Source organism: Erinaceus europaeus, chromosome 11, assembly GCF_950295315.1.
Source record: "Erinaceus europaeus chromosome 11, mEriEur2.1, whole genome shotgun sequence".
In the NCBI taxonomy this organism is placed as follows: domain Eukaryota; kingdom Metazoa; phylum Chordata; class Mammalia; order Eulipotyphla; family Erinaceidae; genus Erinaceus; species Erinaceus europaeus.
This window is the reverse complement of record NC_080172.1, coordinates 76473973-76501507: the sequence shown is the minus strand read 5'-3', so window position 1 is coordinate 76501507 and position 27535 is coordinate 76473973. Positions and strand designations below refer to the sequence as shown.

Here is a 27535-nt window from a genome sequence, read left to right as displayed (position 1 = left end):
GTATGGAAAGATGTTGGGATCCTTTTATGTCTCCTTGACACCAGTCAAAGGGAGATGAAAGGTGGTGCCTATGTGTTAAAGACTGGACTGTCAACCATTAATATCTCCCCTCATAAAATATTTTTTAAAAGCAGGTTAAAAATGTAAAAACAAAACAAAACAAAATACTTAGCATCCTTGATTAATACCCACTGGGTGTTTGTACAGTCTCTTCCCTAGTTGTGACAACCAGAAATGACTCCAGCCACAGGAAAACATTTTTTGATCTATCTTCTATTATAAGATAAATACAGGCCTTTTAATTACACAGTCAGCTTCATAGACACCTCCCTAGCAAAAATAACGATGTTACGTTAACATAGAGGGGACACCGTAGCAGAGCTTGGGTGTATGCAAGTTGAGATTTTACTCACTGTGAATATACAAGAGCAGTGTTGTGGAATGTGGGAATTTCTCTCTAAGAAGGAAAAATACTAAAGAGACAGCAGTGTTAAAAACATGTAATTTATTTATGGAAGTCATCTGTTAATGAGAGAGAGAGAGTAGGAGAAAGAACTGGAGCATTACTTTGGCATATGTGATACTGGGGATGGCACCAGTAGGACCTCATGCTTGAGGATCTAACTATCCACTACACTGCCTCCTGGGCTGAATTTGTTTCACAAATATGTGGATTCCATAAATATTTTTCTGTAGTTTGTGGAACAACATTTTAAGATATTGGACTTACGGTATAGATAAACACTGGTTTTTATTTTATTTTCAGTAGTTCACAGTTTGTAAGCCAAAAATTTTAGACCCTTTTCATACTTAAAATTTATTTATATGGGGAGTCGGGCGGTAGCCAGCGGGTTAAGTGCACTTAAAGAAAAGTATGCGGTATAGAGTGAGGGATCTTCTGGCTGAGTGAACACCTTCCTGGATGTGGAACTGCTTTCCAACCCATGGACGTACGCAGGTGCCTCTGTGTTGTGGTGACTCTTCCCCTTCTCAAAACAAATTAAAAGCACACAAAAGAAAATTTAACTGAGTCATTGGAAGCCAGCGAACAGTAAGTATCACACATGATACGAAGTAAAGAGTAAAAGTTGGGTTGGGGAGGCGACTCAGTGATAAAACACAAAGGCACTAGTTTAAATTCCCCACACCATATTAGGAAAAAAAAAAAAAAGAATTGACAAAGCCATTGGAAATGTCAAAAAAGCAAAGCACAAGGACCAGCGGAAGGATCCCGGTTTGAGCCTGCGGCTCCCCACCTGCAGGGGAGCCCCTTCACAGGCGGTGAAGCAGGTCTGCAGGTGTCTGTCTTTCTCTCCCTCTCTCTGTCTTCCCCTCCTCTCTCCATTTCTCTCTGTCCTATCCAACAACGATGACATAAATAACAACAACAATAATAACTACAACAACAATGAAAAACAAGGGCAACAAAAGGGAAAATAAACTATAAAAGAATTAAAAAAATTATTTATAGGATATAAAACTGCAGGGCATGGACCGTAGCTCATCCAGTAGAGCACACACTGTACCATGCGTGGGAACCTGGGTCCTAGCTGCCAGCCACCACATGAGAGCACCATGCAAAGAAGAAGCTCCAATAAGGAAGGAGCTGTGCTGTGGAGTCTCTCTTTTGTCTCTCTCTGTCTCTGACCCTTTTTCTGCTGGAGGTGGTGGAATTGTGCAGGCATGAAAGCAGAGAGAAAATGCTCACAGGAAATAAGTAAATACGATTACTTAAAGCAAAATGCAAATGGGCGGTGGCATTATTAACAAGATAATCTTTTTTGCCTCCAAGGTTATCGCTGGAGCTCAGTGCCTATGTGGGTCCATAGCTCCTTGAGACCATTGTTTCCATTTTGTTGTTATTATGTTGCTGTTATTGCTTTTATTGAATAGGACAGAGAGAAATCGAGAGAAGGGGAAGATGGGGTGGGAGGAGAGATAGAAAAGGAGAGAGACACTTGCAGACGTGCTTCACCGCTTGTGAAGCGACCCCCCCCTGCAGGTGGAGAGCCTAGGCTCCAACCGGAATCCTGAGGCTGGCCCTTGCGCCTCGCGCCATGTGCGCTTACTCTGTACCATACTGCCCGGCCCCTCTCTAGACAATCTTTGTAATTAAAAGCCAGCTACCAATTCTGTAAATGTTTCTAAATGTCTTTATGCTTACTGAGGGGGAAAAGTGGAGATGACACGTAATGCTCTTAGTTTAAGAGGATTGATATTGAGAGACTTCTCAAAACTTCTCTCAGATTGCCTTATATTGATAGTTTATCCGTCTATATAATACTCATTAAAGGCACTTTGTATCAGCTTCTATATACAGTAGTTGTCTGAGATGGTTTCGAGGTAGATCTAGATGGTAGGCTCTAGTGATTAAGCCAAGTAGGTCCCAAGAGTAGATTCTAATGTTGAGTTCCTTTAAGGGCCGCCCCTCCCCCAACCCTTGAAGCCTTCAGAATCCTTTGCTCTCTCCCCATTGGTGCCTTTGAAATCCAGCTATCAATAGTTTCCGTGGAACCCCAACTCCTCAGAGGGACGAAAGTCGCGGTTCGGTTCGGTTCGGTGGAGTGGTGTTTCTCGTACCTCTAGTACTGTCGGTGTTGATAAAGTTGTTTTTCAGAGTTATTTTCAGGTAAGTTTAAAAAATTAGGTCTACAAGATTATTGTAGAGCCCTGAAGTATTCAAGGAACTAGGGATTCTCACATTTAACTTTTATCAGTAAATAATTGAAGGACTTAACTTTCCTAGAACTTTCTTTTTGACATTTCCAATGGCTTTGTCAATTCTTTTTTTTTTTTTTTTCCTAATATGGTGCGGGGAATTTAAACTAGTGCCTTTGTGTTTTATCACTGAGTCGCCTCCCCAACCCAACTTTTACTCTTTACTTCGTATCATGTGTGATACTTACTGTTCGCTGGCTTCCAATGACTCAGTTAAATTTTCTTTTGTGTGCTTTTAATTTGTTTTGAGAAGGGGAAGAGTCACCACAACACAGAGGCACCTGCGTACGTCCATGGGTTGGAAAGCAGTTCCACATCCAGGAAGGTGTTCACTCAGCCAGAAGATCCCTCACTCTATACCGCATACTTTTCTTTTTCTGCCTCTTTTCCTCTGTGTTTCCATCCTCATTTTAACTCCTCCTTACACTCATCTTTTCTCTATATGGTAAGTTTTTCTCTCTGCCTCCCTCTACCACCCACGGACATCCTGTGCCCTTTCCCTGCATCAGTACTTTGAATGTGTTAGCAACGGGATAAATAACATTGTTTCAATGAGTAGTATAGTGTAGAAGCTAATGAGCTTTCAGCCACTGATTTTTTAACTTCCATCTTACAGACATATTTGTCATTTTGAGCAAGTTTGAGACGGCTACTGAAGCAAAGGTAAGACAGACCTAAGTGAACATACCACCCTCTCTACATAGGGCAGAATAGTTCATTGGTTATAAAGTAGTTCATTTGTTTGATTTTTTTTTTAATTTAAAAAAGGAGACATTAACAAAACCGTAGGATAAGAGGGGTACAACTCCACACAATTCTCACCACCAGATCTCCATATCCCCTCCTTTCCCCTGATAGCTTTCCTTTTCTTTATCCCTCTGGGAGTATGGACCCAAGGTCATTTGTGGGATGCAGAAGGTGGGAGGTCGGTTAAGTAGTTCATTTTTATTAAAAGGAGATGAACTAGACCCCATGGTGTACTTTTATCAGTGTAAGGTCCTAGTTTTGTTTTCTTGAAGGGGACTGTCAAATAAGTACATCATAAGAAATGTACATTTTTTCATTTAGTCAATTACTTGCCAAGAAGGCTCACTCTGCCTGGTCTGCTGCCAGTCACACAAAGTGCCTAACACAACAAAGTTGTAGACTCTGAGCTGGCATGAAACTGACAGGTAGCATCCCGCGCGCCGTATCCAAGGGCGTCCTACATCTGTTTACGCTGAGTCCCGCCCCCCAAGCGCGCGGACCTATAGGCTGGAACCTGGAGGCGGGGCTACTGAGAGGGAGGGGTGGGTCCAGGGGCGGGGCTTCTGGGGGATGCACGGGGGCGGAGCCGTTGGGCGGGAGGTGTGAGGATGGGAGGCGGGGCTGTTGGGAGGGAGGTGCGAGGCTGGGGGCGGGGCTACTGGGAGGGAGGTGCGAGGTTGGGGGCGGGGCTACTGGGAGGGAGGCGTGGGGGCGGGTTGTTGGGCGGGAGGCGCGGGGCCATCGGGCGGGGCTACTGGGCGGGAGACGCGAGGCCAGGGACGGGGCTGTTGGGCGGGAGGCGCGAGGCCAGAGGCGGGGCTGTTGGGTGGGAGGTGCGAGGCCAGGGGTGGGGCTGTTGGGCGGAGGCGCGAGGTCAGCGGGCGGGAGGAGCGAGCGTGGGGGCGGGGCTACTGGCGGGAGGGGCGAACCTGGGGGCGGGGCTTCTGGGGGAGGAGCGAACCTGGGGGCGGGGCTTCTGGCGGGAGGAACGAACCCGGGGGCGGGGCTTCGGAGGGAGGAGCGAACCCGGGGGCGGGGCTACAGAGGGAGGAGCGAACCTGGGGGCGGGGCTGCTGAGGAAGGATCGAACTCGGGGGCGGGGCTTCTGAGGGAGGAGTGAACCCGGGGGCGGGGCTACAGAGGGAGGAGCGAACCTGGGGGCGGGGCTGCTGAGGAAGGATCGAACCCGGGGGCGGGGCTGCTGAGGGAGGAGCGAACCCGGGGGCGGGGCTGCTGGGCGGGAGGTGCGAGGCCGGGGGCGGCGCCGCCGTGGCCAGCGCGGCCGTGGCGGTAGCTGCTGGGGCCGCGGCGGTGGCTCGGCCGGGAGTCTGTGGGTGTGGGGGATGGGGGCGACGAGCTCCAGCCCTCGTCCGCGGCGGCGGTGGCCGTGAGTGCGGGGCGCGCGTCTGCTCCGAGATGCGGGATGGAGCGCAGCGGTGAGTGTGGGGCGGCGTGCTGCGGCTTGGGACCGGGGTGCCCGCGAGTTGCCGTCCAGGGTCTGGGCGGCCCACGCGGGGCGGAGGGCCAGGCGGGGCTCCTCGAGGCTTGGGGTCCTGGGCGCAGGATCGGCGGCTGCAGGGCTGCAGATGGAGTGGTGTAGCCTGAACGTGGGGAGCTGCTGTTGGGGGTGACAGTAAAAAAGCGCATCCCAGTGTCCTCTTTCAGTTTTGCTCCACATTTTAAGTTAGTCCTCCTAGCGGATCCCTGATAAATATTTAACTTTTCTCATTTTTTTTTTTCACATGGGGCAACTAAAATTAAAGGCGTTGTGTGGCACAGGACTGTAGTTGTCAGTGTGCTGATTTGTCTATCCTTTAGCTCTAGAATCTGACCGCTGCCTTCTGATCCACGTCACAGTCCCACCTGCCCTGGCTGCAGCCTCACTCCACTGGGTCTCTCATTCGCAAAATATTTTAGGATTTCCGCAGTATATTGTTCTCCCTGTCTCTATCTTTTAGCTTGAGGAACAGTGTTTCCTTCCAGTGCCTGAGTTGTCATGATTTCCCCCCCAGTTCTATTGTGGACTTGTGTGGAGTGTGAGATTTTCGTTGCCTTTTTGTTTTAACTTTAAATTTTTCCTTTTGAATATATAAACTCTATCCTGAACATTTGAAGCTGAAGCCCTTGTGAGTGACGTACCTCATTTCTCCATGTTTTTGTTTACTTTTTTAAAAAAAAAAATCAAAAGAGTTTTACCTTTCTGAGGGCAGAACTGTTACTGTTTCTGGAGGAAGCTGAGCGCCCCTTCCCTTTCCTCCGTCTGTCTCCTGGACTCTCACTCATCTGTCAGTGTAACACCCCCCCCCCCCAGCATAGTTAAACCTCGGCCTGGGAAAATACCTTTTGTCATTGGTTAGTATTCACTGGTCACGGGAAACGTCTGTCTGTTTAGAATACTACACATTCTAGAGGTTAACAGCAGCCTCCTCGTTTTTAGATGTGCTGAGTTATGCATAGGATTGAAGTGTGGGTATTTTGCATGCATTTCTCTAGGAAATATAGTTATATGAATATTATTCACATTTTTTAACATCCACTTTTGTGGGGGAATATAGTCGAAGACCTCCAGAATGAACTTTTCTGAAAATTTAAAGCATTCTTAACACTGTTCAAAAAGCAGACTTCTGAAATACCTGATTTTTTTTTCTGAGCTAAGAGTTGTAAGATAAGAACTATTAAGTACATGTATTTGAGAGCAGTTTTACACTTAGCCCAACAAGAAGATACTTCTCCAGGGCAGAGGGTAGATAGCATAATGGTTATGCAGTCAGGTTTTCGTGCCTTAGGCACTGAAGTCCTAGGTTCTAGCCCCTGCACCACCATAAGCCAGAGCTGAACAGTGCTCTGTAGGAAGGAAGGAAGGAAGGAAGGAAGGAAGGAAGGAAAGAAGGAAGGACACTGCAGTGGTTTGAGAAAGAGAGACGTGGTACACTTAGTACCACTTCTGATGTCTTGAAAAAAATCATGTTCTCAGTACCAGAAAGACATATTTGTGATGTACATGTTACTTAGAATTTAGAACACAAAGTTTTGCATAGTGATTTTTTTGTTTGCTTACACATTTCTTTGTGAAGTACATAAAACTAGTTGTTAAATGTTTGTAATTTGGAGTTGGGAAGGACACAAAGGAAAAGTAGGAGAGCTCACATATATTTTGCTTAGTTGTTTGTTTGCACAGTTCAAACTTCACTTGGAAGCCACTTAGGTGTCCACAGAAGCAGTTAAGCTTTTGGAACTGTTTTCACTCTTTAATTTTTTTGCTGTTACAGGCATATTGTAGTGAAAACACAATTTGTTCATTACTTTCTTAAAAAATAATCTGCCACGATAGAGCACTGCTAGTCATAATGGCTAACAGTTACTGAATCTTAATGATTAATCCCTCTTACTTTAAGTGGTTTGCATATTATTGCCTCACTTAATAAAATCACCAGTTGTAATGGCTTAGTAACTGCATATGTTACCACCAACTAGAGAATGCCCTTTTTTGGTACATGTTAAAGTAAGGGTATGTGGTTTCAAAAAGTGTTCAGACTCCAAATATTGTCATACTTCAGTTTTATGAAACCTTGGGATAACTGAATTTTTTCAACTGTTAAATTTTCCTCTTTTCTGTTTGAAATATGAAAATTAGTAAATATTCATGACAGTGCGGAGAGGTAGGTTCAAATCAGATTTCTTGTTGAGTCTTGTAGTGTATGAAAGTTTCTCACTTGTCCTTTTGGAAGAGCTTCGAACAATAATTTCAATAAAAACAATTAGGCCCATGCTTTGAATAGTATGTTTACTACACTTGGATAACTTAGTAAGGTGGATGTGCAGAGATTACGTAAATATTTAAAAAATGATGGGGAATCCATCTTGTGTGGTAATAATAAAAATAAAAAGATTTTTAAAAAAGAGCAATGGATTAGGAAGAAGCAAAAACTATGGAGCTGGGTGTGATATAGGAAAGATTAAATGATTCATGCAGTATTATATTTTACACATAACCCAGAGGTGAATATTATGTAAAAATTTCTACTCTAAATTTGATATAACTTTCTAGTGTGTCTACAGTTATTAAAAGTACACACACATTTTTGAGACAAAAAGATTTGGAAAAAAATGTCAGTGATACTGCTTGAGCTAATTTAATCTTTATAATCACTTTTGATTTCATGAGTTGCAGATGTAATCAGGTTTCATCTTATTTTATAAAAATTATTTTGAAATTAAGACTTTTCGATCTGGAAAGTTAATTGGCAGTGATGAGGAAGAAAGAAAATTTTTCTGAGTTCCAACTTCGTGCCAGGATCAAGTGTTTTGATATAAGAAATCTTTTAATTTTGTGTTCTCTTTAATATTTATGCAAACTTTTAACAAATTGTTCAGACCACATATTTTAAAAGTATTCAACCAGCACATGGTGAGAACTTTAATTGACATATATATATGTTAGACACTTCTATACTATATCTCATTTAATTCTGATAATTTCATGAAGTGGTGTTGTCAGGATGTTATTCCTATTTTATAAATGAGCAGACCAAAGTAAAAAGGTAATTAGCAGCTTTGTAGGTCACACAAAACAAGTGATGGAGGGAGATTTATCCAATTTTATCTTTATTTTCGAAGGTGATATATAGAATAATAATAAGTCTTTACACTAAATGACAGCCCAGAACAAATTTTAGAATTAAAAAAAAAATTATCATGCTCTAGAAGAGTTTTAAGAGGGAGTTATTAGGGAATCGGGCAGTAGGGCAGTTGGTTAAGCGCATGTGGAGCAAAGCACAAGGACCAGCATAAGGATCCGGGTTTGAGCCCTGGCTCCCCACCTACAGAGGAGTCACTTTACAGGTGGTGAAGCAAATCTGCAGGTGTCTGTCTTTCTCTCCCCCTCTCTATCTTCCCTTCCTCTCCATTTCTCTCTGTCCTATTCGACAACAACATCAATAACAACAATAACAAAAACTACAACAATAAAAAAAAGACAAGGGCAACAAAAGGGAAAATAAGTAAATATAAAAAAATAAAAAAGAGGGAGTTACTGAGACTGAATATTGGTATAAGGCAGCTGGGTTTAGATATCAGTTCATCATTTATCAGCTTACAAATTTATTTAGGCACCAAACCTCAGTTTCCTCACTTGTGAAATGAGAATAATAGTTCACAAAGTTACTGGAACTTAGTGAATGCAAACTGTTGTTACTAGTGCAGTTTGCTGTTGATTGTATTAGAATGCTGAGGTGGGCTTCCCTTAAGTGCTGTTTGTGAAAAAGCGAGTGTATTTCTTTTGGTTGATACAGTGTTTGTGTTCTCACTTTTGTTTTTCCTTATCCTCTTAAGGCATTCTATATTTCTGACAGTTCAGTCAAAGGATGCTTGCTCATAAAAAGAAAAAAGCCAAGAAAAAGCATGTTTTGGCATCAGGCCAACTCTCTACTGATAACAACTCTAAAATGGGAGACGGCCCAATAAATACAACCTTCATTTTTGATCCGAATTACATCAAGGAATTAATTCATGATGTTAGAGCACTGTCCAGTATGCTGTTATGTTTAAAAGACGCTATTGTTTCAGGTTTGTCAACTCTTTTCTTTTAGTATTTTTACTAATAGTTTGTAGAATTTCAAATATCATGCAAGATATAAATAATTATACATATAGCAATCGGAATAGGGTATTGCTTTCAATTTAATTTTATGCTTTTTTGGGGGTAGTCAAATACTTTATGCTTATAGTATAAACTTTATATTCAATAGAATGCACAGTATATGCTGGGAACTCCTAAGTGTGAAGTAAATATAAACAGTGAAAATCAGTCTTTGGCTGTGAGCAGTAGGGACTCATTGATATGAGAAAAGTTTAGATCATTGGAATTTTTGTTTTTGAGATGTATTTATTTTTAATGAGGAAGATGTGCAGAGAAACTATAGTACAGCTCAACTCTGGTTCATGGTCCTTTTGGGAATTGAAGTTGGGTGGGATCAAACTATGGGGCTTCAGGCATTCAAGTCTATTGCCATAATGGTTGCATTGTATCTCCTAAGTCCAGGAATTTGAACCTTGTCAGTGGTAACATGGTGAGTCGTTTGGCTTTTATTTAAGGTTATTGTAAATTAAAAACACTTTTTATAATTATAGTTTATGTTTACATTAAACAACTTAATAAAACTTAGTCTAAAGTCACTGTATTTCAGTGACTTTTTCTCCCCCATCAAAAGCTAGACTTAATTCTAGTTTACTTTTCTGTAATCTCTTCTTGAATTAAGAAATACTTACAGAATTAGCGCCTAGTTAGAAATGGATAAAGTCAAAAGCTATTTTACATCTACACTCCCTGATTTGATCTTAATACTCAAGAATGTCATCAGCTTTTAATGCCTAGTATATATAAAATTTGATAGCAGTGATAATTATGCTTCTATTTTATTGAAATAAGTGCCATTTTAATTTCATGGTTATAATGATATATTGAGATGTAGCTTATGAGAGCTATATGGTATATTCTTTCCATGCTATTTCAGCTGCTTTACATAGCAAGTGCTTTATAAAGTTTTGCTGCTTTATTTTCAGCAGTTTTCAGTGTTTTAGTAGCCAGTTTTATTTTTTATATGAATAATACTTAGACGTGTTTAATTATAATTAAAAACCCTAGCTCCTCAGTTGTAGCCCATTTCATATGCTTATTAATCACACATGGCTAGTAACTGCCGTGTTGGACATTGAAGATACAAAATTTGCCATAAAGGAAATACCTTTTTAAAGAATATTTTTATTATTGGATAGAGACAAAGAAATTGATAGGGGAGGAGGAGATAGAGAAACAGAGTCACCAGCAGTACCGCTTCACCACTTGTGAGGCTTTCCCTTTGTTTTTTCCCCCTGCAGGTGGGGAGCGGGGGCTTGAACCTGTGTCCTATAATGTATGCACTTTACTAGGTGCACCACTGCCTGTCTCCAGAAATGTCCTTTTTAAGAGGGAGAAAAAGAGGAACAAGAGCAAGACAGGAGTGACACCACAGCCCTTTTGCACACTACATGAAATTCCCTGAGGTGTTATACATGGTGCTTCCATGTGGTTCTAGGACTCAAATCCAGGAATTTGTGCATAGAAATGTGTGCTCTACCAGCTGAGCTCCCATCCCTTGAATAAATATATACTGGACAGTGCTGGTATAGACATTTAACCTTTATAACTCTTAATGATTTTGAAATGGATTCTTGAGCTGTGCCTTTTTTGATTGCCATAGCATTAAAAGGGAATGTTGCAATAGCTGTAACTGAAGCAAATTTAAGAAAATTTTACCTGTGGGGTTGAGAAATAGTACATTGGGTAGAGAGAATTTTTTTTTTAAATTTTTTATTTAAGAAAGGATTAATGAACAAAAACATAAGGTAGGAGGGATACAACTCCACACAATTCCCACCACCCACTCTCTATATCCCACCCCCTCCCCTGATAGATTTCCCATTCTCTAGCCCTCTGGGAGCATGGACCCAGGGTCATTGAGGGTTGCAGAAGGTAGAAGGTCTGGCTTCTGTAATTGCTTCCCCGCTGAACATGGGCGTTGACTGGTCGTTCCATACTCCCAGTCTGCCTTAGAGAGAATATCTTAACATGTATGAGGCCCTGAACTCAATCACCAGCGTAGTATAAAAAAAACATTGGGCCAGGTATACCTTTCATTGATACCATACATATATGACCCTTGGTTCATTCCCTGGTGGCACATTGAAAATTACCTAGAACTATTAGATTCTATTTGAAGGTTCTTTAAGTTGTATTTGGCGTATGTAGATTTCACTCCCTACCTTGGTTTGAACACCAGTAGATTAGTTTTTAACTAGATGATAAAATTCAGTTAACTGGTTTTGAGGAATGTCAAAGCTCACAGAAGAGAATCACCTGATGTGGTTTCTAGATCTAATTGTTACTAATGATTAGTTTTGGAATGTAACAAGTCATTTGATGATTTGTTAAGAATGAGGTGCTTGGATGCTATTTTATGATTAGAGGTTCAAACTGGAGTTGAAATTTTACTGAGTTCTGAATATTGACAACTAAGAACTAAGGAAGACAGGGCAGGGTCATGGCACACTGGGTTGAGCACACATTATGCTCAAGGATTAGTGTTCAAGCCTCCAGTCCTGAACTCAAATGGAAAGTATGGTATAAGATCTGGGTGCCTAAGGTTCTAGTTGAGTTCTTGGCACTACATATTGACAGAGTAGTACACTGGCCTCTTGTCTCTCATGCTTATAAAAGTGGATTTTGAAAGAAAGATAATTTAAGAATATGTCATGTTTATTTTGTAAAAGTTTAATTGATCTATGTGATAGCTTCTGATGAGTCCTAGGTTCTAAACTAGACAAAAACTGTTTAACTTTATAAAGTGAGGTATTGAATGGAAGGAATCAAGTAAAGTTTAATGCCATAAATATGATTACTTGTGGGAAAGAAATTTTGCATAAGTTCTCAGTGTCTTAATTGAAATCTTTTTTTCCCCTCAGAGTGAATGAATATACTGTAGGATATGTACATTTATTTCAGATCAGCTTTACTAGAGTGTTAATTTTACTTGATAAATGTTACTTGCACCAAAAATGTGAGGTATTGAAAACATTAAGTTACTGACCTCATATATGTCTTCCTGCTTTTCTTTTTCCTGTAGAAGTTGAGGTGATGTTAATAGACTATGGCTTAGTGCCTAAAAGATACAACATGAATCTTTTAAGGAATGCAATATGAAATACAAGTAAATTCATTACACATGTGCCAGCTTTTAGGAGATTGCTTTCCTCATCTGTACTCATCATACCAAGGATGGTTTATATAATTTAATACTTTGTAATAGTAACTGGCACACTAGACTGGAAATTACAGTTCATTAATCACTAACTGCAGCATACCTGTAATTAAACCATCTTCTTTAACTGTGTTAGTATATCATAGTAACTAAGAACACCTGAGGTAAAAATCTTTATGCAACTTGGTGGTTGTATATTGACTTAGGTAAAGTATTTATAAACTCTGTGCCTTTCTAAAGTCTGTTAGAAGGTGATAACATACCAGTATTACTGAGCTTTTGTGAAAATTACATGAATTTATATGTGTAAAGTTGTTAGAACACTATTTTTAAATGTTATCCATTATTATTTTAGTAACTCCTAGTGGCTAAGGAAAGAAAGCTTCTTTGTTTTTATCCAGTAAATTCATAAATCATTGCAAAAAAAGGGAGGGTTCCAAGAGATAAAAATTAAAACTTTCTTTCCTCATTAATTTCATTGCTTTTTCCATAGAGATTAAATTTAATTACAAGACTGAATATATATATGTGTATATATACACACACACACATATATGAACTGTGATAGTAGAGGAAACAGACCATCTTCAAGAGAAAATATGACTTTAAAAATGTGGGGCCTGCTACCCCACTAGGGAAAGACAGAAACAGACTGTATGGATCGATCTGCCAATGCGCATGTCCAGCAGAGAAGCAGTTACAGAAGCCAGACTTTCCACCTTCTGCACTTCATAAAGAGTTTTGATCCATACTCCCAGAGGGTCCTGGAGAGAGCAGAAGCGGGTGGCTGGGGGGAGGAAGGGAAGAACACTCAGAAATAGGTACCCCTCTTCCTCCCCCCCCCCCAAAAAAAAGTAGTAGGTATAACTTTGGAAGGAAGAGAAGGCAGGACCATACAGGTAGATAGTTATAGGAATAATTGTCAACCCATAACTGTGATCCTGGGATCTAAATGAGGTGATAAGAGTTTTTATTAGCATCTAGTACTTAAGCACTTATAAAATGTTAGCACTTACTTTAAAAGCCTAGTGCTATGTATGGTACTGAAAGGAAGATGACAGTCTGTATTTAAGGTGACATTTTTGTTTTTTATTGGTTTTGCTTGTTTTTTTTTTTTTTTTTTTAACCTTTGAGGGTTGATGGAGAAGTACTAAAGGTAAGGTTATTTTCTTTTCCTGTTTTATCTGGGGTGGTGATCATGAAGTATACTTGTCCTAGCATGATTATAAGTAGAACTTCCCTTTGCACTTACTACAATGTTCGTGCTTAGGATGGTAAAATGAAATGGTTACCTTATTTCCAGGTGTAATAATAATATAAAAAATGCTGCCTGAATCCCTCTGATGCAGCGGGGTGATCCACATGAGTGGAGCAGATTGGGCATAGACAGGAAAAAAGTCATTCCTAAGATGCCCAAGCTGCTGGATTCTATACTTGTGACTAATAAGGAGATGGGACTGCTATAAGCTGTACATTGATTTTTCAAGAGTATGCAGAAGTCAGGAATTTTTTATATGATCCCCCAATTTTTCATCATTGGTAATTTTTCTGAATTTTTTTCCCCTAAAATGTACAACTCAGTTTCTCTAAAGATATTTCATTGACAATATAAAAAACCGTTTTTACCCCTTGTAAATTATATTACCATATGTAAATCATAGTTTTAAGAGTCATAATTTTTTAAATAGCTGGTTTAAGTGGTGGTTCTTAAATGTATGACCAAAAGTAACTGAATATCTAATAGCTTATAATTAAGCAAAAAAAAAAAAAATCACTCTAATGTGGAAACTTGTTGTATGTATCTTTTATTTATTTATTTATTTTTTAATTTATTTATTGGGGAATTAATGTGTTACATTCGATGGTAAATACAGTAGTTTGTACATGCATAATATTTCTAAGGTTTCCATATAACAATACAATCCCCATTAGGTCTTCTGAAGGACCTGTATTCTCCCCCCACCCCTACCCCCACCCCAGTGTCTTTTACTTTGGTGTAATATACCAATTCCAGTTCAGATTCTACTTGTGTTTGCTCTTCTGATCTTGTTTTTCAACTTCGGCCTGAGAGTGAGATCATCCCATATTCATCCTTCTGTTTCTGACTTATTTCGCTTAACATGAAATTTTCAAGGTCCATCCAAGATTGGCTGAAAATGGTAAAGTCACCATTTTTTTTTTTATAGCTGAGTAGTATTCCATTGTGTGTATATACCACAACTTGCTCAGCCACTCATTTGTTGTTGGACACCTGGGTTGCTTCCAGGTTTTGGCTATTACAAATTGTGCTGCCAAGAACATATGTGTACACAGATCTTTTTGGATGGGTGTGTTGAGTTCCTTAGGATATATCTCCAGGAGAGGAATTGCAGGATTGTAGGGGAGGTCCATTTCTAGCCTTCTGAAAGTTCTCCAGACTGTTCTCCATAGAGGTTGGACCAATTTACATTCCCACCAGCAGTTCAAGAGGGTTCCTTTGACCCCACAACCTCTCCAGCATTTGCTGCTGTTACCTTTTCTGATGTATGACATTCTCACAAGAGTGAAGTGGTATCTCATTGTTGTCTTTATTTGCATTTCTCTGATAATCAAAGACTTGGAGCATTTTTTCATGTGTTTCTTCACCTTTTGGATGTCATCTGTGGTGAATATTTTGTCCATGTCCTCTCCCCACTTTTGAATGGGGTTAATTGTTTTCTTGTTGAGTTTGGCAAGCTCTTTTTTTTTTTTTATTCTATTAGCCTCTTGTCTGATGTATGGCATGTAAAACTCTTCTCCCGTTCTGTGTGGGGTCTCCTGGTTTGGGTAGTGGTTTCTTTAGCTGTGCAGAAGTATAAACCCATAGGTTTATACTTGCCTTAGTCTTCTTTGTAATTGGATTCGTTTCATTGAAGATGTCTTTAATATGTATGGAAAAGAATTCTGCCAAAATTTTCCTCTAAGTATCTGATAGTTTGTGGTCTAACATCTAAGTCCTCGATCCACTTGGAATTTACTTTTGTATTTGGTGAAATATAGTGGTTCAGTTTCATTCTTCTGCCTGCTTCAACCCATTTTTTCCAACACCATTTATTGAAAAGATTCTGCTTTCTCTATTTAATAGTCTGGGCACTTTTGTCAAAGATTAGATGTCTATAGGTGTGGGAGCTGACTTCTGGGCTTTCAATTCTATTCCACTGGTCAGTGTGTCTATTCATGTTCCAGTACCAAGCAGTTTTGATGACAACGGCCCTATAATACAGTTTCAGATCTGGGAGTGTGATGCCTCCATTTCTGTTCTTTCTACTAGTTCTTTTCTGGTTCCAGATAAACATTTGTAGCATTTGTTCTATTCTCCTAAAAAATGTGGTTGGGATCTTGATGGGGGTAGCATTAAATTTGTATATGGCTCTGGGTACTATATTCATTTTGATGATGTTAATTCTTTTAAGCCATGAGCATGGAATATCTTTCCACTTCTTTGTGTCTTTTTCTATTTCCTTGAGTAGTGACTCATAATTTTCAGTATACAAGTCTTTCACTTCTTTGGTTAGGTTTATTCCTAGATGTTTTATTGCTTTTGTTGCTATAGTAAAAGGAATGGATTTCTGGACTTCAACTTCTTCTAACTTAGTGTTTGCATAGAGGAATGCCACTGACTTTTGTATGTTAGTTTTGAGGCCTGACACTTTACTGTCTTGCCTGATGATTTCCAAAAACTTCTTGCTGGATTCCTTAGGTTTTTCTATGTATACTATCATGGTATCTGCAGATAGGAAGAGTTTGACTTCTTCTCTTCCAATCTGTATGCCTTTAATTCCTTGCTCCTGCCTGATTGCTATGGCAAGAACTTCTAGCACTATGTTGAGTAATAATGGTGATAGTGGGCAGCCTGTCTAGTACCTGATCTGAGTGGAAATGCTTCCAGTTTTTGACCATTGAGTATGATGTTGGCTGTAGGTTTGCTATATATAGACTCCACTATCTTGAGGAATTTTCCATCTATTCCCATTTTTTGTGGTGTTTTGATCATAAAGGGGTGTTGGATTTTGTCAAAGGCTTTCTCTGCATCTATTGATATGACCATGTGGGTTTTGGTCTTACTTTTGTTGATCACGTTGATTGATTTATGTATATTAAACCAACCTTGCATGCCTGGGATAAACCCTACTTGGTCATGATGAACAATCTTTTTAATATACTGCTGTATCCGGTTGGCTAGAATTTTGTTCAGTATTTTAGCATTTATGTTCATCAGAGATATTGGTCTGTAGATTTCTTTTTTGGTTGTGTCCTCATCTGTTTTTGGTATCAAAGTGATGTTGGTTTCATAGAAGCTGGAAGGGAGTATGTATCTTTTAATACTAGTTAATTTATCAGAAATTTTAGGACTTTAATTCTATTACTATATATATTATAAAGTATATCATAGTAAACATTTTTAAGACAGGAAAAACCATATAAAATTGCCTCAAGGGGAATCTGGAAAGCTTGTTTAACTTTTTAATGCAGTACTGGGGATGGATATAGGCAAGCTGCCTCATACCTCTGAATGATGACCTTGCCCCAATTTTTTATTCTGTTTTTGAGAGTGAGAGATGTGTCTCAACATTGTTCTCAGTGCTACGCATGATGCTCTTATTCTAGAGTTCAACCCTAGAACATCACTCCTGGTAGGGCTCACATTGTATTGGGTGAACTTCATTTTGACTCTGAAGTGTTTATTTAGACTGAGAAAACGAAATAAAAAATGTAGTGCTAAATTGACTATAAGAACTTAAAGTATTTTCTGAAGGCCATAGGTGGCATATAACTGCAGTGGTGAAAATAGAAGTGAATATAGGTGTAGGAAATAAATTGCGGAACCAGTGGTTGTTTATACTTGAAATGTAATTCAAATTATTTTTCATAGTCTTGATTAGAAGCTTGATTTTGGAAACAAATTAAGGAGTATGGTTTTTTTTCCCCCTTTAAAGAATGTTTTAAAGAAATCACATACATACGTCTGGACGATCTGCTTCGAAGTTTAAAATGTGTCATAAATAAACACCAGGCACTTAATTCAGTTGATCTCCAGAATGCTGCAAAAATGCTTACTGAAAAAGTGAAAGGTAAGAAAGCTATATTAAAAGTAGGTTGGTGTTGGCAATAAGAATCCCCATAGGATGCAGAAGGCATCCTAAATGACCTTGGGTCCATACTCCCAGAGGGTTAAAAGAATAAGAAAGCTATCAAGGGAGAGGATGGGATGTGGAGTTCTGGTGGTGGGAATTGTGTGGAGTTGTACTCCTCTTATCCTATGGTTTTGTCAGTGTTACCTTTTTATAATAAATTAAAAAAAAAAGAATCCCTGTAATAGGCCTGGCAAAATAGCTCACCTGGATATTGTACCTGCTTTGCTATGTTCACCCAGGATTGAATCTGGCCCACAGTGAAGTGGTAGAAATTATTGTTATGGCATCTCCCCCCCCTCCGTATTATATATGTCTGAAAAAGAGGAATCCAAGTATACATTTTTAGTTCATAGGTTTAAAGGGCCAACATATAAGAAGTAAAGAAATGATCTAGAGAAAAATGTCATGGTTAAAAACTATAAGCAAGAGTTCTAAGAATTGATCATAAAGACTAGTATCGTTGTTTAAGCAATATGTATTCAAGTAATGTAACTATAAAAAGGCCTAAGTAAGGAAAGATTATTTTGGGGTTACATATCTCAAACCTCAAAAGGTTGAGCAGATGTTAACTGGACTGATGAAGTGGGGGCTGGGGGGGAGGGGCTATGTTATAGGATGTTTGTACAAAAATCTTAGATGTGAAGAATTTAGGATTAGTGAATATGTTCAGAACTAGAGAGGACAAAGGACAGATTCAAGATAAAGCTTGGAAGACAAAAGCCTTATCAGTAAAATTAAGAAGCATGCACCAAGAAGTTTTTGACATGGATTTTGTGTGGTTCTTTTTTATGTTTGTAATTCAAGTACTGAAAGACTATAGATGGCTTTATTTTATTTTATTTTTAATTTAATTTTTTTCATGTGGGTTAGAAGATTGTAAGATTACCAGGTATAGTCCCATACCACACCCACTACCAAAGCTCTTGTGCCCACGCTCCCATCTTCAATGGTAACTACCATAGTTCTCACAAAGGTTGTTCTGTGTGTGTGTGTGTGTGTGTGTGTGTGTACCTGTGTTTCGCAAGTTCTTGTGTGTCAGTTCTCTATATTTCACATATGAGTGAAACTGTTCAGTAGCTGTTTTTCAAGAAATAAATTACTTTAAATGGGGGTAAAATGGATAACTTGTATAATCAACTTTTAAAAATATGCTTAGTAACCAAATTAGTTTTAAATAGGTTGTTTATAAGTACCATTTAACTTAGGAAAATTTGTGTCTATAGATAGTAAAATTTCCATGCGTGGAAATAGCAGCACAGTTCATTCAATTGTTGTCAGTAGCTATTGTGTGCTCAGGATGTCCTGGGGAAGGAGCACGTCTGTGTATAGTTTGTGTCCACATTCCAGAAACAGACGTTAAGACTTCAGCTGTCTTGAAGATCTATTTTTTCTATGAGATAACACAATCTTTGAATATTATTTCCCACTTCAACTGTCTTTACCCTTGGGGTATTTTATTATAGTTTTTTTTGTGTGTGGATGAAATTTTAGTAATGACTTTCTTGATGGGACAGTTACTTTGCTTCAGTAGAACTCAGTGGGACTAGAAAGCTTTTAAAAATATGTTTTTCTTTGGTGAAAGTTTATATTTTTAAATTAAACTCCCCATCGTAATCTTACTGGTGAAACAGCTTAGAAATAAATATTTTGATATCCTAAGTGAGAAATATTTTATGACCTGAAAAACTAAAATGAAATCAGAATTTATCTCTTTTAATTAATAACAATTTTCAAGCAAAGGTGAAATAGAAACCATTTTTTAGTCTATTCTGTGACTAAGCGTTTTACGCATGCTATCAACTTTAAAATTTAGCCCCCCCCCACTACTATTTTAAAGAGGAAAAATTAAAGACTGATGCCTCTTAGGACTAGAAAATATGTCAGGAAAGGAGATAATTTTTCTTAACCTTCTGACTATGTTAAAAAAACTGCAGTGATAAACAAATCCTGCATATGACTTGCCTTTGGACATTTGTCACATACATCTGTCAAAAGCATTTTTCAAACATACCAAATCATTACAACAAAACAACTATAATGGGAGTTTTGGGAGCAGGCAGATATAATCATGCTTGAGTTTCTACAGGGTTGGGTGCATGAAATTTATTTACTCCCTATGCATAAAACAAGAGAAATTAAAGAAAAATTCTTAGTTTTAACTCCCTTTATTTCTAATAGTGATTTGTGTTTCCTGTGTCTCTAGTTTCTAAGCAGGAAGTTCAGTCTGACAAAATATTTGCAATATGGTGAGAGATGTAGCCTATTTTTGAAGTAGAAAAGGACATCTTTAACACTCAGCAATGTATTATGTGTTTAGTACATAAATTTAGTTTTTTACTATTTACACTTATTTTGATCAATTTTATTTGCAATATATCATAAAAGAACTAATTGCTTGGGGTTTTCATCATCTGCATTTTGTCCAAAGCTGAAATTTGATAAACAGAAAACAACCTTAGTGATACATCCAAAATTATAGATGCGTTGTTTTCTGTTTTGAAACTTTGATTTTTCAACAAACAGTCCATTTACATGGTTAACAATGCAAATGAGATAAAGGAGTATTCAACAGTGCAGTGTCTTTCCTTCTTCATATCCTTTGCCACTGTTTTCCCCAACATACAAGCAGTATAATTACTGCTTTTTATGTACCTTTCCAGGGACACATATACAAGTAAGTATATAACATGTTATCTTTTTAAAAATTTAGTTACCTTTATTTATTGGATAGAGACAGCCAGAAATTGAGAGGAGGGGAGATAGAGAGGAGAGAGACAGAGAAAAACTTGGAAACCTGCTTCACCACTTGCAAAGTTTTCCCCTGCAGGTGGTGACCAGGAGCTCGAACCTGGGTCCTTGTGCACTGTAATATGTGTGTTCAACCAGGTGGGCCGGATGGTGGTAGTTTTGATAGGCAGCCTAACTTAAGAACAACTCAATTTTAAAGTATAAGATAAATTTATTTTCCTTTTGGTGTTTTAACCTCTGCTTTATTGTCAAGGATCCTAGGGAAAGTGGACTGCAATGAGCTCTTAATACAGATGCTTTGAAACTCACCCTGACTAGAAGGGGTTACATTAAAAAATTGACAATTACAGGTGTTTTTCTTGATAGACTGTATCAGGATTCTTCAGAAAGATACATACATAATAAGTTATATTGTGAAACTTCTTTCAGTTGTATTACACAATATAACAAAATTATAAAAGGTTAGAATATTCTTGTGGTAAATACAGCTATTTACTACTTAGTTAATTCGGACCTCAGTAACCAAGACCCTGTCAAAAGAAGGTCTTTGGGAGTCGGGCTGTAGTGCAGCGGGCTAAGCTCAGGTGGCGCAAAGCACAAGGACCAGCATAAGGATCCCGGTTCGAACCCCGGCTCCCCACCTGCAGGGGAGTCACTTCACAGGCGGTGAAGCAGGTCTGCAGGTGTCTTTCTCTCCTCCTCTCTGTCTTTCCCTCCTCTCTCCATTTCTCTCTGTCCTATCCAACAACGACAACAACAATAATAACTACAACAATAAAACAAGGGCAACAAAAGGGAATAAATAAATAAAATAAATAAATAAAAAGAAGGTCTTTAATAAATAACTTAAATTTTCTAAATCAGTGATGTGTGTGTGTGTGGTATTTGCATATAGGTCTTGTGCTATATAAGCAAGAGAAAGTACCAGAGTGCTTTTAATGATAGAGGTCTTGTCTGTCATTCCAAGACCAGTTGATTTCATTTTGAATCACTTTAAAACTGTCAGTTTATGTAGTGCATAGTCACTTTGGAATGCTATCTACTTTTATGTATACTGGTTTATTTTTTTTCCCCTAGAGAACTACTCAGTTTTGGTTCTTGGTGGTGATGGTGGAGAAGGAAGGAGCAGAGTTAAACCTGGACTTTGTAGCCTCAGGCATGAGAATTCTTTTGCATAACCATTATGCTATCTACCCTCCACCCCACCGTACCCCCACGATTTTTTTTTTTTTTTTTTTTTAGTTGCCACCAGTGTTATCTGAGTCTTGGCGCCTGCATGATGAATCCGCCACTCCAAGTAGCTTTTTTTTAAAAAAAAAAAAAAAAAAACTTTTTTCTTCTTGATAGAAATTGAGAGGGAAGGGGGAGATAGAATGGGAGACAAAAAGATACCTGCAGCACTACTTCACTAGTTGTGAAACTGCATTCGGCAGGAGGGCTGGTGTTGAACTCCTGCTCTTACACCAGGTAATGTGTACATTCAACAGGGCACGCCACTGTTCAGCCCCATGATTCTTTTTTTGGCCTCCAGGGTTATCGCTGGTTCTCTGTTCCTGCACTACTAATCCACTGCTCCTGGATGCTATTTTTCCCCCTTGTTGTTTATCGTTGTTATTATCATTGTTGTTGCCGTTATTGTTGTCACTGTTGTTGGATAGGATAGAGAAATGGAGAGAGGAGGGGAAGACAGAGAGGGGGAGAGAAAGACAGACACCTGCAGACCTGTTTCACTGCTTGTGAAGCGACTCCCCTGCAGGTAGGGAGCCTGGGGCTGAACCGGGATCCTTTATGCTGGTCCTTGTGGTTTGCAGCATGTGGCTTAACCTGCTGCACTACCATCAGGTTCGTTATGATTCTTATTTTTAATGGAGAATTTGAGCATCATTTTGTATAATTGGCTTCTGAGTCTTCTAATGCTGCTAGAAATTAAGGTGATTTTTTTAAAGGATTAAAGTACTTAGTATAAATCTTGCTTAAAAATATCTCCTCCCTAATTTATTATAAACCAACCTATCCTTATAGCTGTGAACTTCACTGAAGTTAATGAAGAAAACAAGAATGATCTCTTCGGAGAAGTATTTTCTTCTGTGGAAAAATTGGCATTAACATTAGGAAATAAGTAAGTAGGGGATTTACAATTGAAGAAATTTGGTCCTTTGTGTCTCACTGAGTTTATTGCATAATTGAGTACTTACATGAAATGCAAAGTATTAGCTAATGTAAAACATTTTTACTACTTGGAAAAGTTAAGTCTATATTGCTTAATTATTATACTTGGAGAGTTCTTTATAGCTGTTCAGAAGCAGCATCCATATGCAAGTAACTATATTTCTGATTTATGTACTGGGTTCCTAAGAGCTTGTTTCTTACGTCCTTACTTAAAAATTTAAAAATTCTAAATGTCATCTTGAATATAAACCCTATGATAAAGGAATGTAACAACTTGATTTTTTCCTTCTCTGTTTTTAAACTTGAATAGTCTTACAAACCTACTTATGGGAGACATAACTAATGGTTCAATGATACAACAGACTATTTCTCAGGAAAGTAAGGTAAGTCAAACTTGTGTGAAAGAAAACGCTTTCAATGTTTTTGGCTTAAGATTTCAATGGTTTATTAATTTTAAGCTTAACATAACTCTTTGATGGTTGTTTGAATCTAGAATCTGTTATAGGAATATAACTTACGGGCAGTTTCCATGACAAAAATTTTGTTGTTCCTTTTAAGTCAAGCCTGTCATTTTTTTTAAAAAAGCATGTGGATTTTTATAACTTCCTATGCAGTTAGTCTGTCATATAATCCAAAGTTTGACTAAGTAACTAATCTTTATTCTTTGGTCATCACTGGAAGTTCATTAGTCCAGCAATTGGGTGCACCACTGCCCAGTCTCTACTAAATAATTATTAACCAGTTTACCTCCTGACATTATCATAGATTTTAAAGACTGGTAGAAACATAATAAAATAATCTTAAGTAAAGAAGGGTATTACCATGAAAATAATTAGCAAGTCTGTTGATCTTAATCCCCAAAACATTATACAAATATCAAAGGAAAGGAATTTTGATTGCAAGAAGAAAAACTGTTATGAAATAATAAGAGCATAAGGGATATATAGACTGTTGGTAGTAATATTTTTCTGTGATTAAAAAATTTAACCACATGTAGGATAATTAAATAGATTGTATTAGGAGCATATGTTGATAGTCTGGCTAAAGATGAAACTCAAGATGTATTTCAATGCATATTAAGAGAAAATGGTATTTGTATTATAGCAGAATAATATTTTAAAAATTAGGTCTTTAAAATTATACGGAGGCAGTTGTATGTACTACAATATTGAAGAAAAATTATGAGTACTTCTGAAGTTAATAATTTTCATTGATTAAATCAGGGCTGGCAGAATGTTAAAGATTTAAAAATATTTTTACTACTATTTATGATAGTCTCTCACCTTACAAAAATAATGTTAATTCCAAAGATATCCCACAATCTTGTCAATCATTGTTAAATGAATAAAAAAAATAACATTCTGTGTAACGAAACTGAAAAATTTTAAATTTTAGGTGAAAGTCCTGTATTCTTGTTCCTTTGCATCTGAAATATGCTTATGTAGGCTAATTCTGGCGAACAGGATTTACAGCTGTTGTCACTTGTATAGTTTCTTATCTCCAAGTGAGGCCGTAGACTGATTCTTAATAGGAAAAAGTTTTTACTTTTTTTTCCTCTGCAGATTCTGATTGCTCTTTTTTTTGTGTATGATTTTTAATTTGCTCTTAAAAATTGAAATTTAAAAATCTCTGATGATAGAGATGCTGGTCAGTGGTGCACCTAGTAGAGCATGCATATTATCATGTGTGGGGACCTGGGCTTGAACCTGTGGGGAGAAAGCTTCAGGAGTGGTTTAGCAGTACTACAGCTGTCTCTCTCTCCCATCCCAATTTCTCTCTGTCTCTATTAAGAAGGGTGAGAAGAGGGGGGAAGGGGAAGGCCACCAGGAACAGTAGAGTGAGTGTAGGCCCCAGGCCCCAGGGATACGCTGGTGGCAAAAACAAAGGGGAAAAAAAAATCACAATGACAGAATACTGCTGATATAATAAAATTCCTGTTTGATGAAGAATTTTGCAGAATGATCCTGGAGTAGGGAGGTGACTTCTCAGTAAGGCCATGGGTCTGGATTCCTGAGACCCTTCAGCACTACATATGACTAAGCTGTGCTCTGGTCTCTCTTTCTCATTTATATATACATTTAAAAGAATGTAAAGTGACTAGGTGGTGGCACATCTCGTGGAGTGTACATTATATAATGCTCAAGGACCCAGGTTCAATTCCTCAGTGTTTCCCTCTCAATATCTGTCAAATAGATAAGTAAATAACAGGTAAATTTAAAAAGAATTTAAAAATAACTTTTCATAATAAATTATGAAGTTTGTTTAATAGTATTATATACCATTTATTATATTAAACCTGCATTATTTTAACTTGTAAAATATCCTTGTGAAAATAACTTTCTTATTTTCTCATTTTTTTGTATAAAGTGACATAGAACTGGACTTCAAATTCAGATTTCTATAAAGTCATACTGCTCAACTAGATAGATCAAATTTAGATTTTAGAATTTTAATACTGTTTTCTCACTATAAAATTGCTTTAGAATTAATTTATGTAATATTAAAATTATGCTTTGTATTTAGCCACTTTTCTCATATTACTTAACATCAATTAGGCACATGCAGTATTCATTGTGTGAATATTGACTAGCCGCTGTTCAAATGCTCAGATAGCTACATGTAACTAGTTAGCTATTTTGGGGGCAGTTTAGTGACAGAACATTTCTATCATCATAGTAGTATCGAACCAACTGGGCAGTGGTGCATGGGTTAGAGTGTAGATATTATTATAAGCCCAGCCTGAATTCAAGCCCTCAGTTCCCAGCTGCAGAAAGGAAGCTCCTTGAGCAGTGGAACATCCCTGCTGGAATCTTTCTCCATTTCCCCCTCCCTTTGAACATGCTCCTTCTCTGTTTTTGTCATTATGAGAAAAGAAAGGAAAATGAAAAAGGCCTCCTGGAGTAGCCTTTAGATAGAAATCTATTTTGTTTGCTTCTATAATTTCTTTATAAGCATTTTTGAGAGCTACAGAATTTAGTCTGAATGTATTCACTAATGTTGACCAATACTATCAGTAAACAATGAAGTTATTCATTCTTGAGCCTTGAGGACTGTTGTAGTGTAAAACTATATAGTTCTCATAAAGTGTTCAGGCATTTAAATAAACTTCTCAGGCCCTTTCTTTGATTTTGACATATTTGACATTCTTTAGCTAGAATTATGTCCTAGTAACAAATTTGAATGAAGAAATTTTAAAGCAGAGATCTTGTTATCCCCTGCTCTAATCTGAACTTTTTTTCCCTTTCATGTTGTAAGACTTTTGAAAATATTTCTATGGAATCAATGGATTCACATATTGAAAAAGGTAATGCTTTGCAGTTACTTTCAGTAAATGATTTGAATTATTTATTTGTCTTGTTAGTAACCTATTACATCCATTTTAACATAAAATAAGGTATAAAGTTTTAGACATAAAATTTAGGGACAAAACCTGTTAGAGTAGATAGATAATGTGATGATAGACCTAATCAAGGGTTATGTAGGCTTTTAAATTTGGTGGATAATAAATAAATATAGATTATAATTTGAAACCATTTAAAAATTTTAATTTTAAATATTTATTTTTGATAGGACAGAGAGAAATTGAGAGGTGACAGGAAGATAGGGAGAGAGACCTGTGGCACTGCTTCACCACTCGTGAAGCTCTCCCACTGCAGGTGGGGACCAGGGTCTTGAACTTAGGTCTCTGTGCCTGGTAACATGTGCACTCAACTGTGTGCCACTGCCTGGCCCGGCCTACTTTAAGTTATTAACTATGACTCTTTAACTCTAAATCTGTTATATATTTTTTATATTTTATTTTTGTTTTTTCCCTTTATTGGTGGGATTAATGGTTTACAGTCTACAATAAAATACAATAGTTGGTACATATATAGCATTTCTCAGTTTTCCATACAACACTCTAACCTCCCACCTAGGTCCTCCTTTGCTGTCAGTTTCCAGGACCTAAACACTTTCCCCCACGCTTAACCTTTTTTTAAAAGATTTTATTTATTGTTGTTGTTATTACCAGAGCACTGATCAGCTGTGGCTTATGGCAGTGTGGGGGATTGAACCTGAGACTTTGGAGCCTCAGGCATGAGAGTCTCTTTGCATAAACTTTATGCTATTTACCCTTGATTCCCCCCTCTTTTTTTTTTAAAGATCATCTTAGTATTTGAATAATCCTATTTTCAGGGTTACATGATCACATTAACATATACTTACCTTAATATTTTTATTTTCAGGAAATTTTTCTCCATTAGAACTAGAAAATATTCTTTTAAAGAACACTGACTCTGTAGAATTGGCTTTGACATATGCAAAGACATGGTCAAAATATACCAAGAACATAATTTCATGGGTTGAAAAGAAACTTAACTTGGGTGAGTCCTTTTGAAGCATCTGATTAACTTTGGAGTATAAAGAATTAAATTGATTGCATTGAATTTTCTATAGATTATGAATTATATAATTTCAAATTAATAGCTATTTCATTGTGAATAACATCATTAACCATTTCCTTTTCTTGAAGCACGAAAGAATCTTAAAGTAGGTGTACTTATTGAAAATTACTTTATACTAACCACTAGATCTGCAGATAAAGAGACAAACAGAATAACTTTACCTGTAAGGAAGTTATATTTTAGCATGTAAAAAGTGCAGGCAGATGCTACAGCAGAAGGAGACTAAATCCAGATGTATAGTAGAAGGCAATGGAAACATATAAAGAACATCTTAATAGCTATATCTTGCCCAGGGTTTTATGGTTGAAAAATGCTTTCACATTCATTATCTCATCTACTTCTTATCCAAACTCTGGGAAGTAGAAGATCAGAGAGCAGGTTTTCTCTAGAATAAAGGTAGTAACTGAAAAAGTGTAGAATTTACTGAAAGTCTTTGCTTTTTCTACTGCAGTACTTATTTTTAATAGGAATATATATCAGAATCAGAATAGAGGCTGAGCAAATGTCTCAGTGGGTAAAGCACAGGACTTGCATGTCTTAGATACAGGGTTTGAATCTTAGTGACTCATATACTAGGATATTTTTCTTTTGTGAAACACACACACACACACACACACACACACACACACACACACACACTTTAATCAGATTGAAAGTCTCCACTTAATTTTTAACTTGTGTGTTTATGTATGTGTGTGAGAGAGATAACAGCGTCAGTCTGCTATTTTATGGTGTTATATTTTGATTTTGCCTTGGTTTT

At 37.8% G+C, this 27535-nt stretch overlaps 1 protein-coding gene across 8 annotated transcripts in view; it reads left to right on the top strand.

Annotated features, from left to right (window-relative positions):
- Positions 1 to 27535, top strand: part of LOC103127711 (rho GTPase-activating protein 29) — a 60032-nt gene that overhangs the window by 12515 nt on the left and 19982 nt on the right. Inside the window, exons 2-8 of one of the 8 annotated variants that reach the window (XM_007538591.3) lie at positions 3335 to 3381; positions 8797 to 9030; positions 17216 to 17350; positions 22184 to 22280; positions 22641 to 22713; positions 25586 to 25634; positions 26557 to 26694. In XM_007538591.3, the coding sequence (XP_007538653.1) occupies positions 8829 to 9030; positions 17216 to 17350; positions 22184 to 22280; positions 22641 to 22713; positions 25586 to 25634; positions 26557 to 26694 (694 nt within the window). In that variant the 5' untranslated portion in view covers positions 3335 to 3381; positions 8797 to 8828. Of the gene's footprint in view, positions 1 to 3334; positions 3382 to 4714; positions 4902 to 8796; positions 9031 to 17215; positions 17351 to 22183; positions 22281 to 22640; positions 22714 to 25585; positions 25635 to 26556; positions 26695 to 27535 lie in introns of those variants that run through there. The other 7 variants (XM_060202108.1, XM_060202109.1, XM_060202113.1 and 4 more) reach the window with 7 other exon arrangements.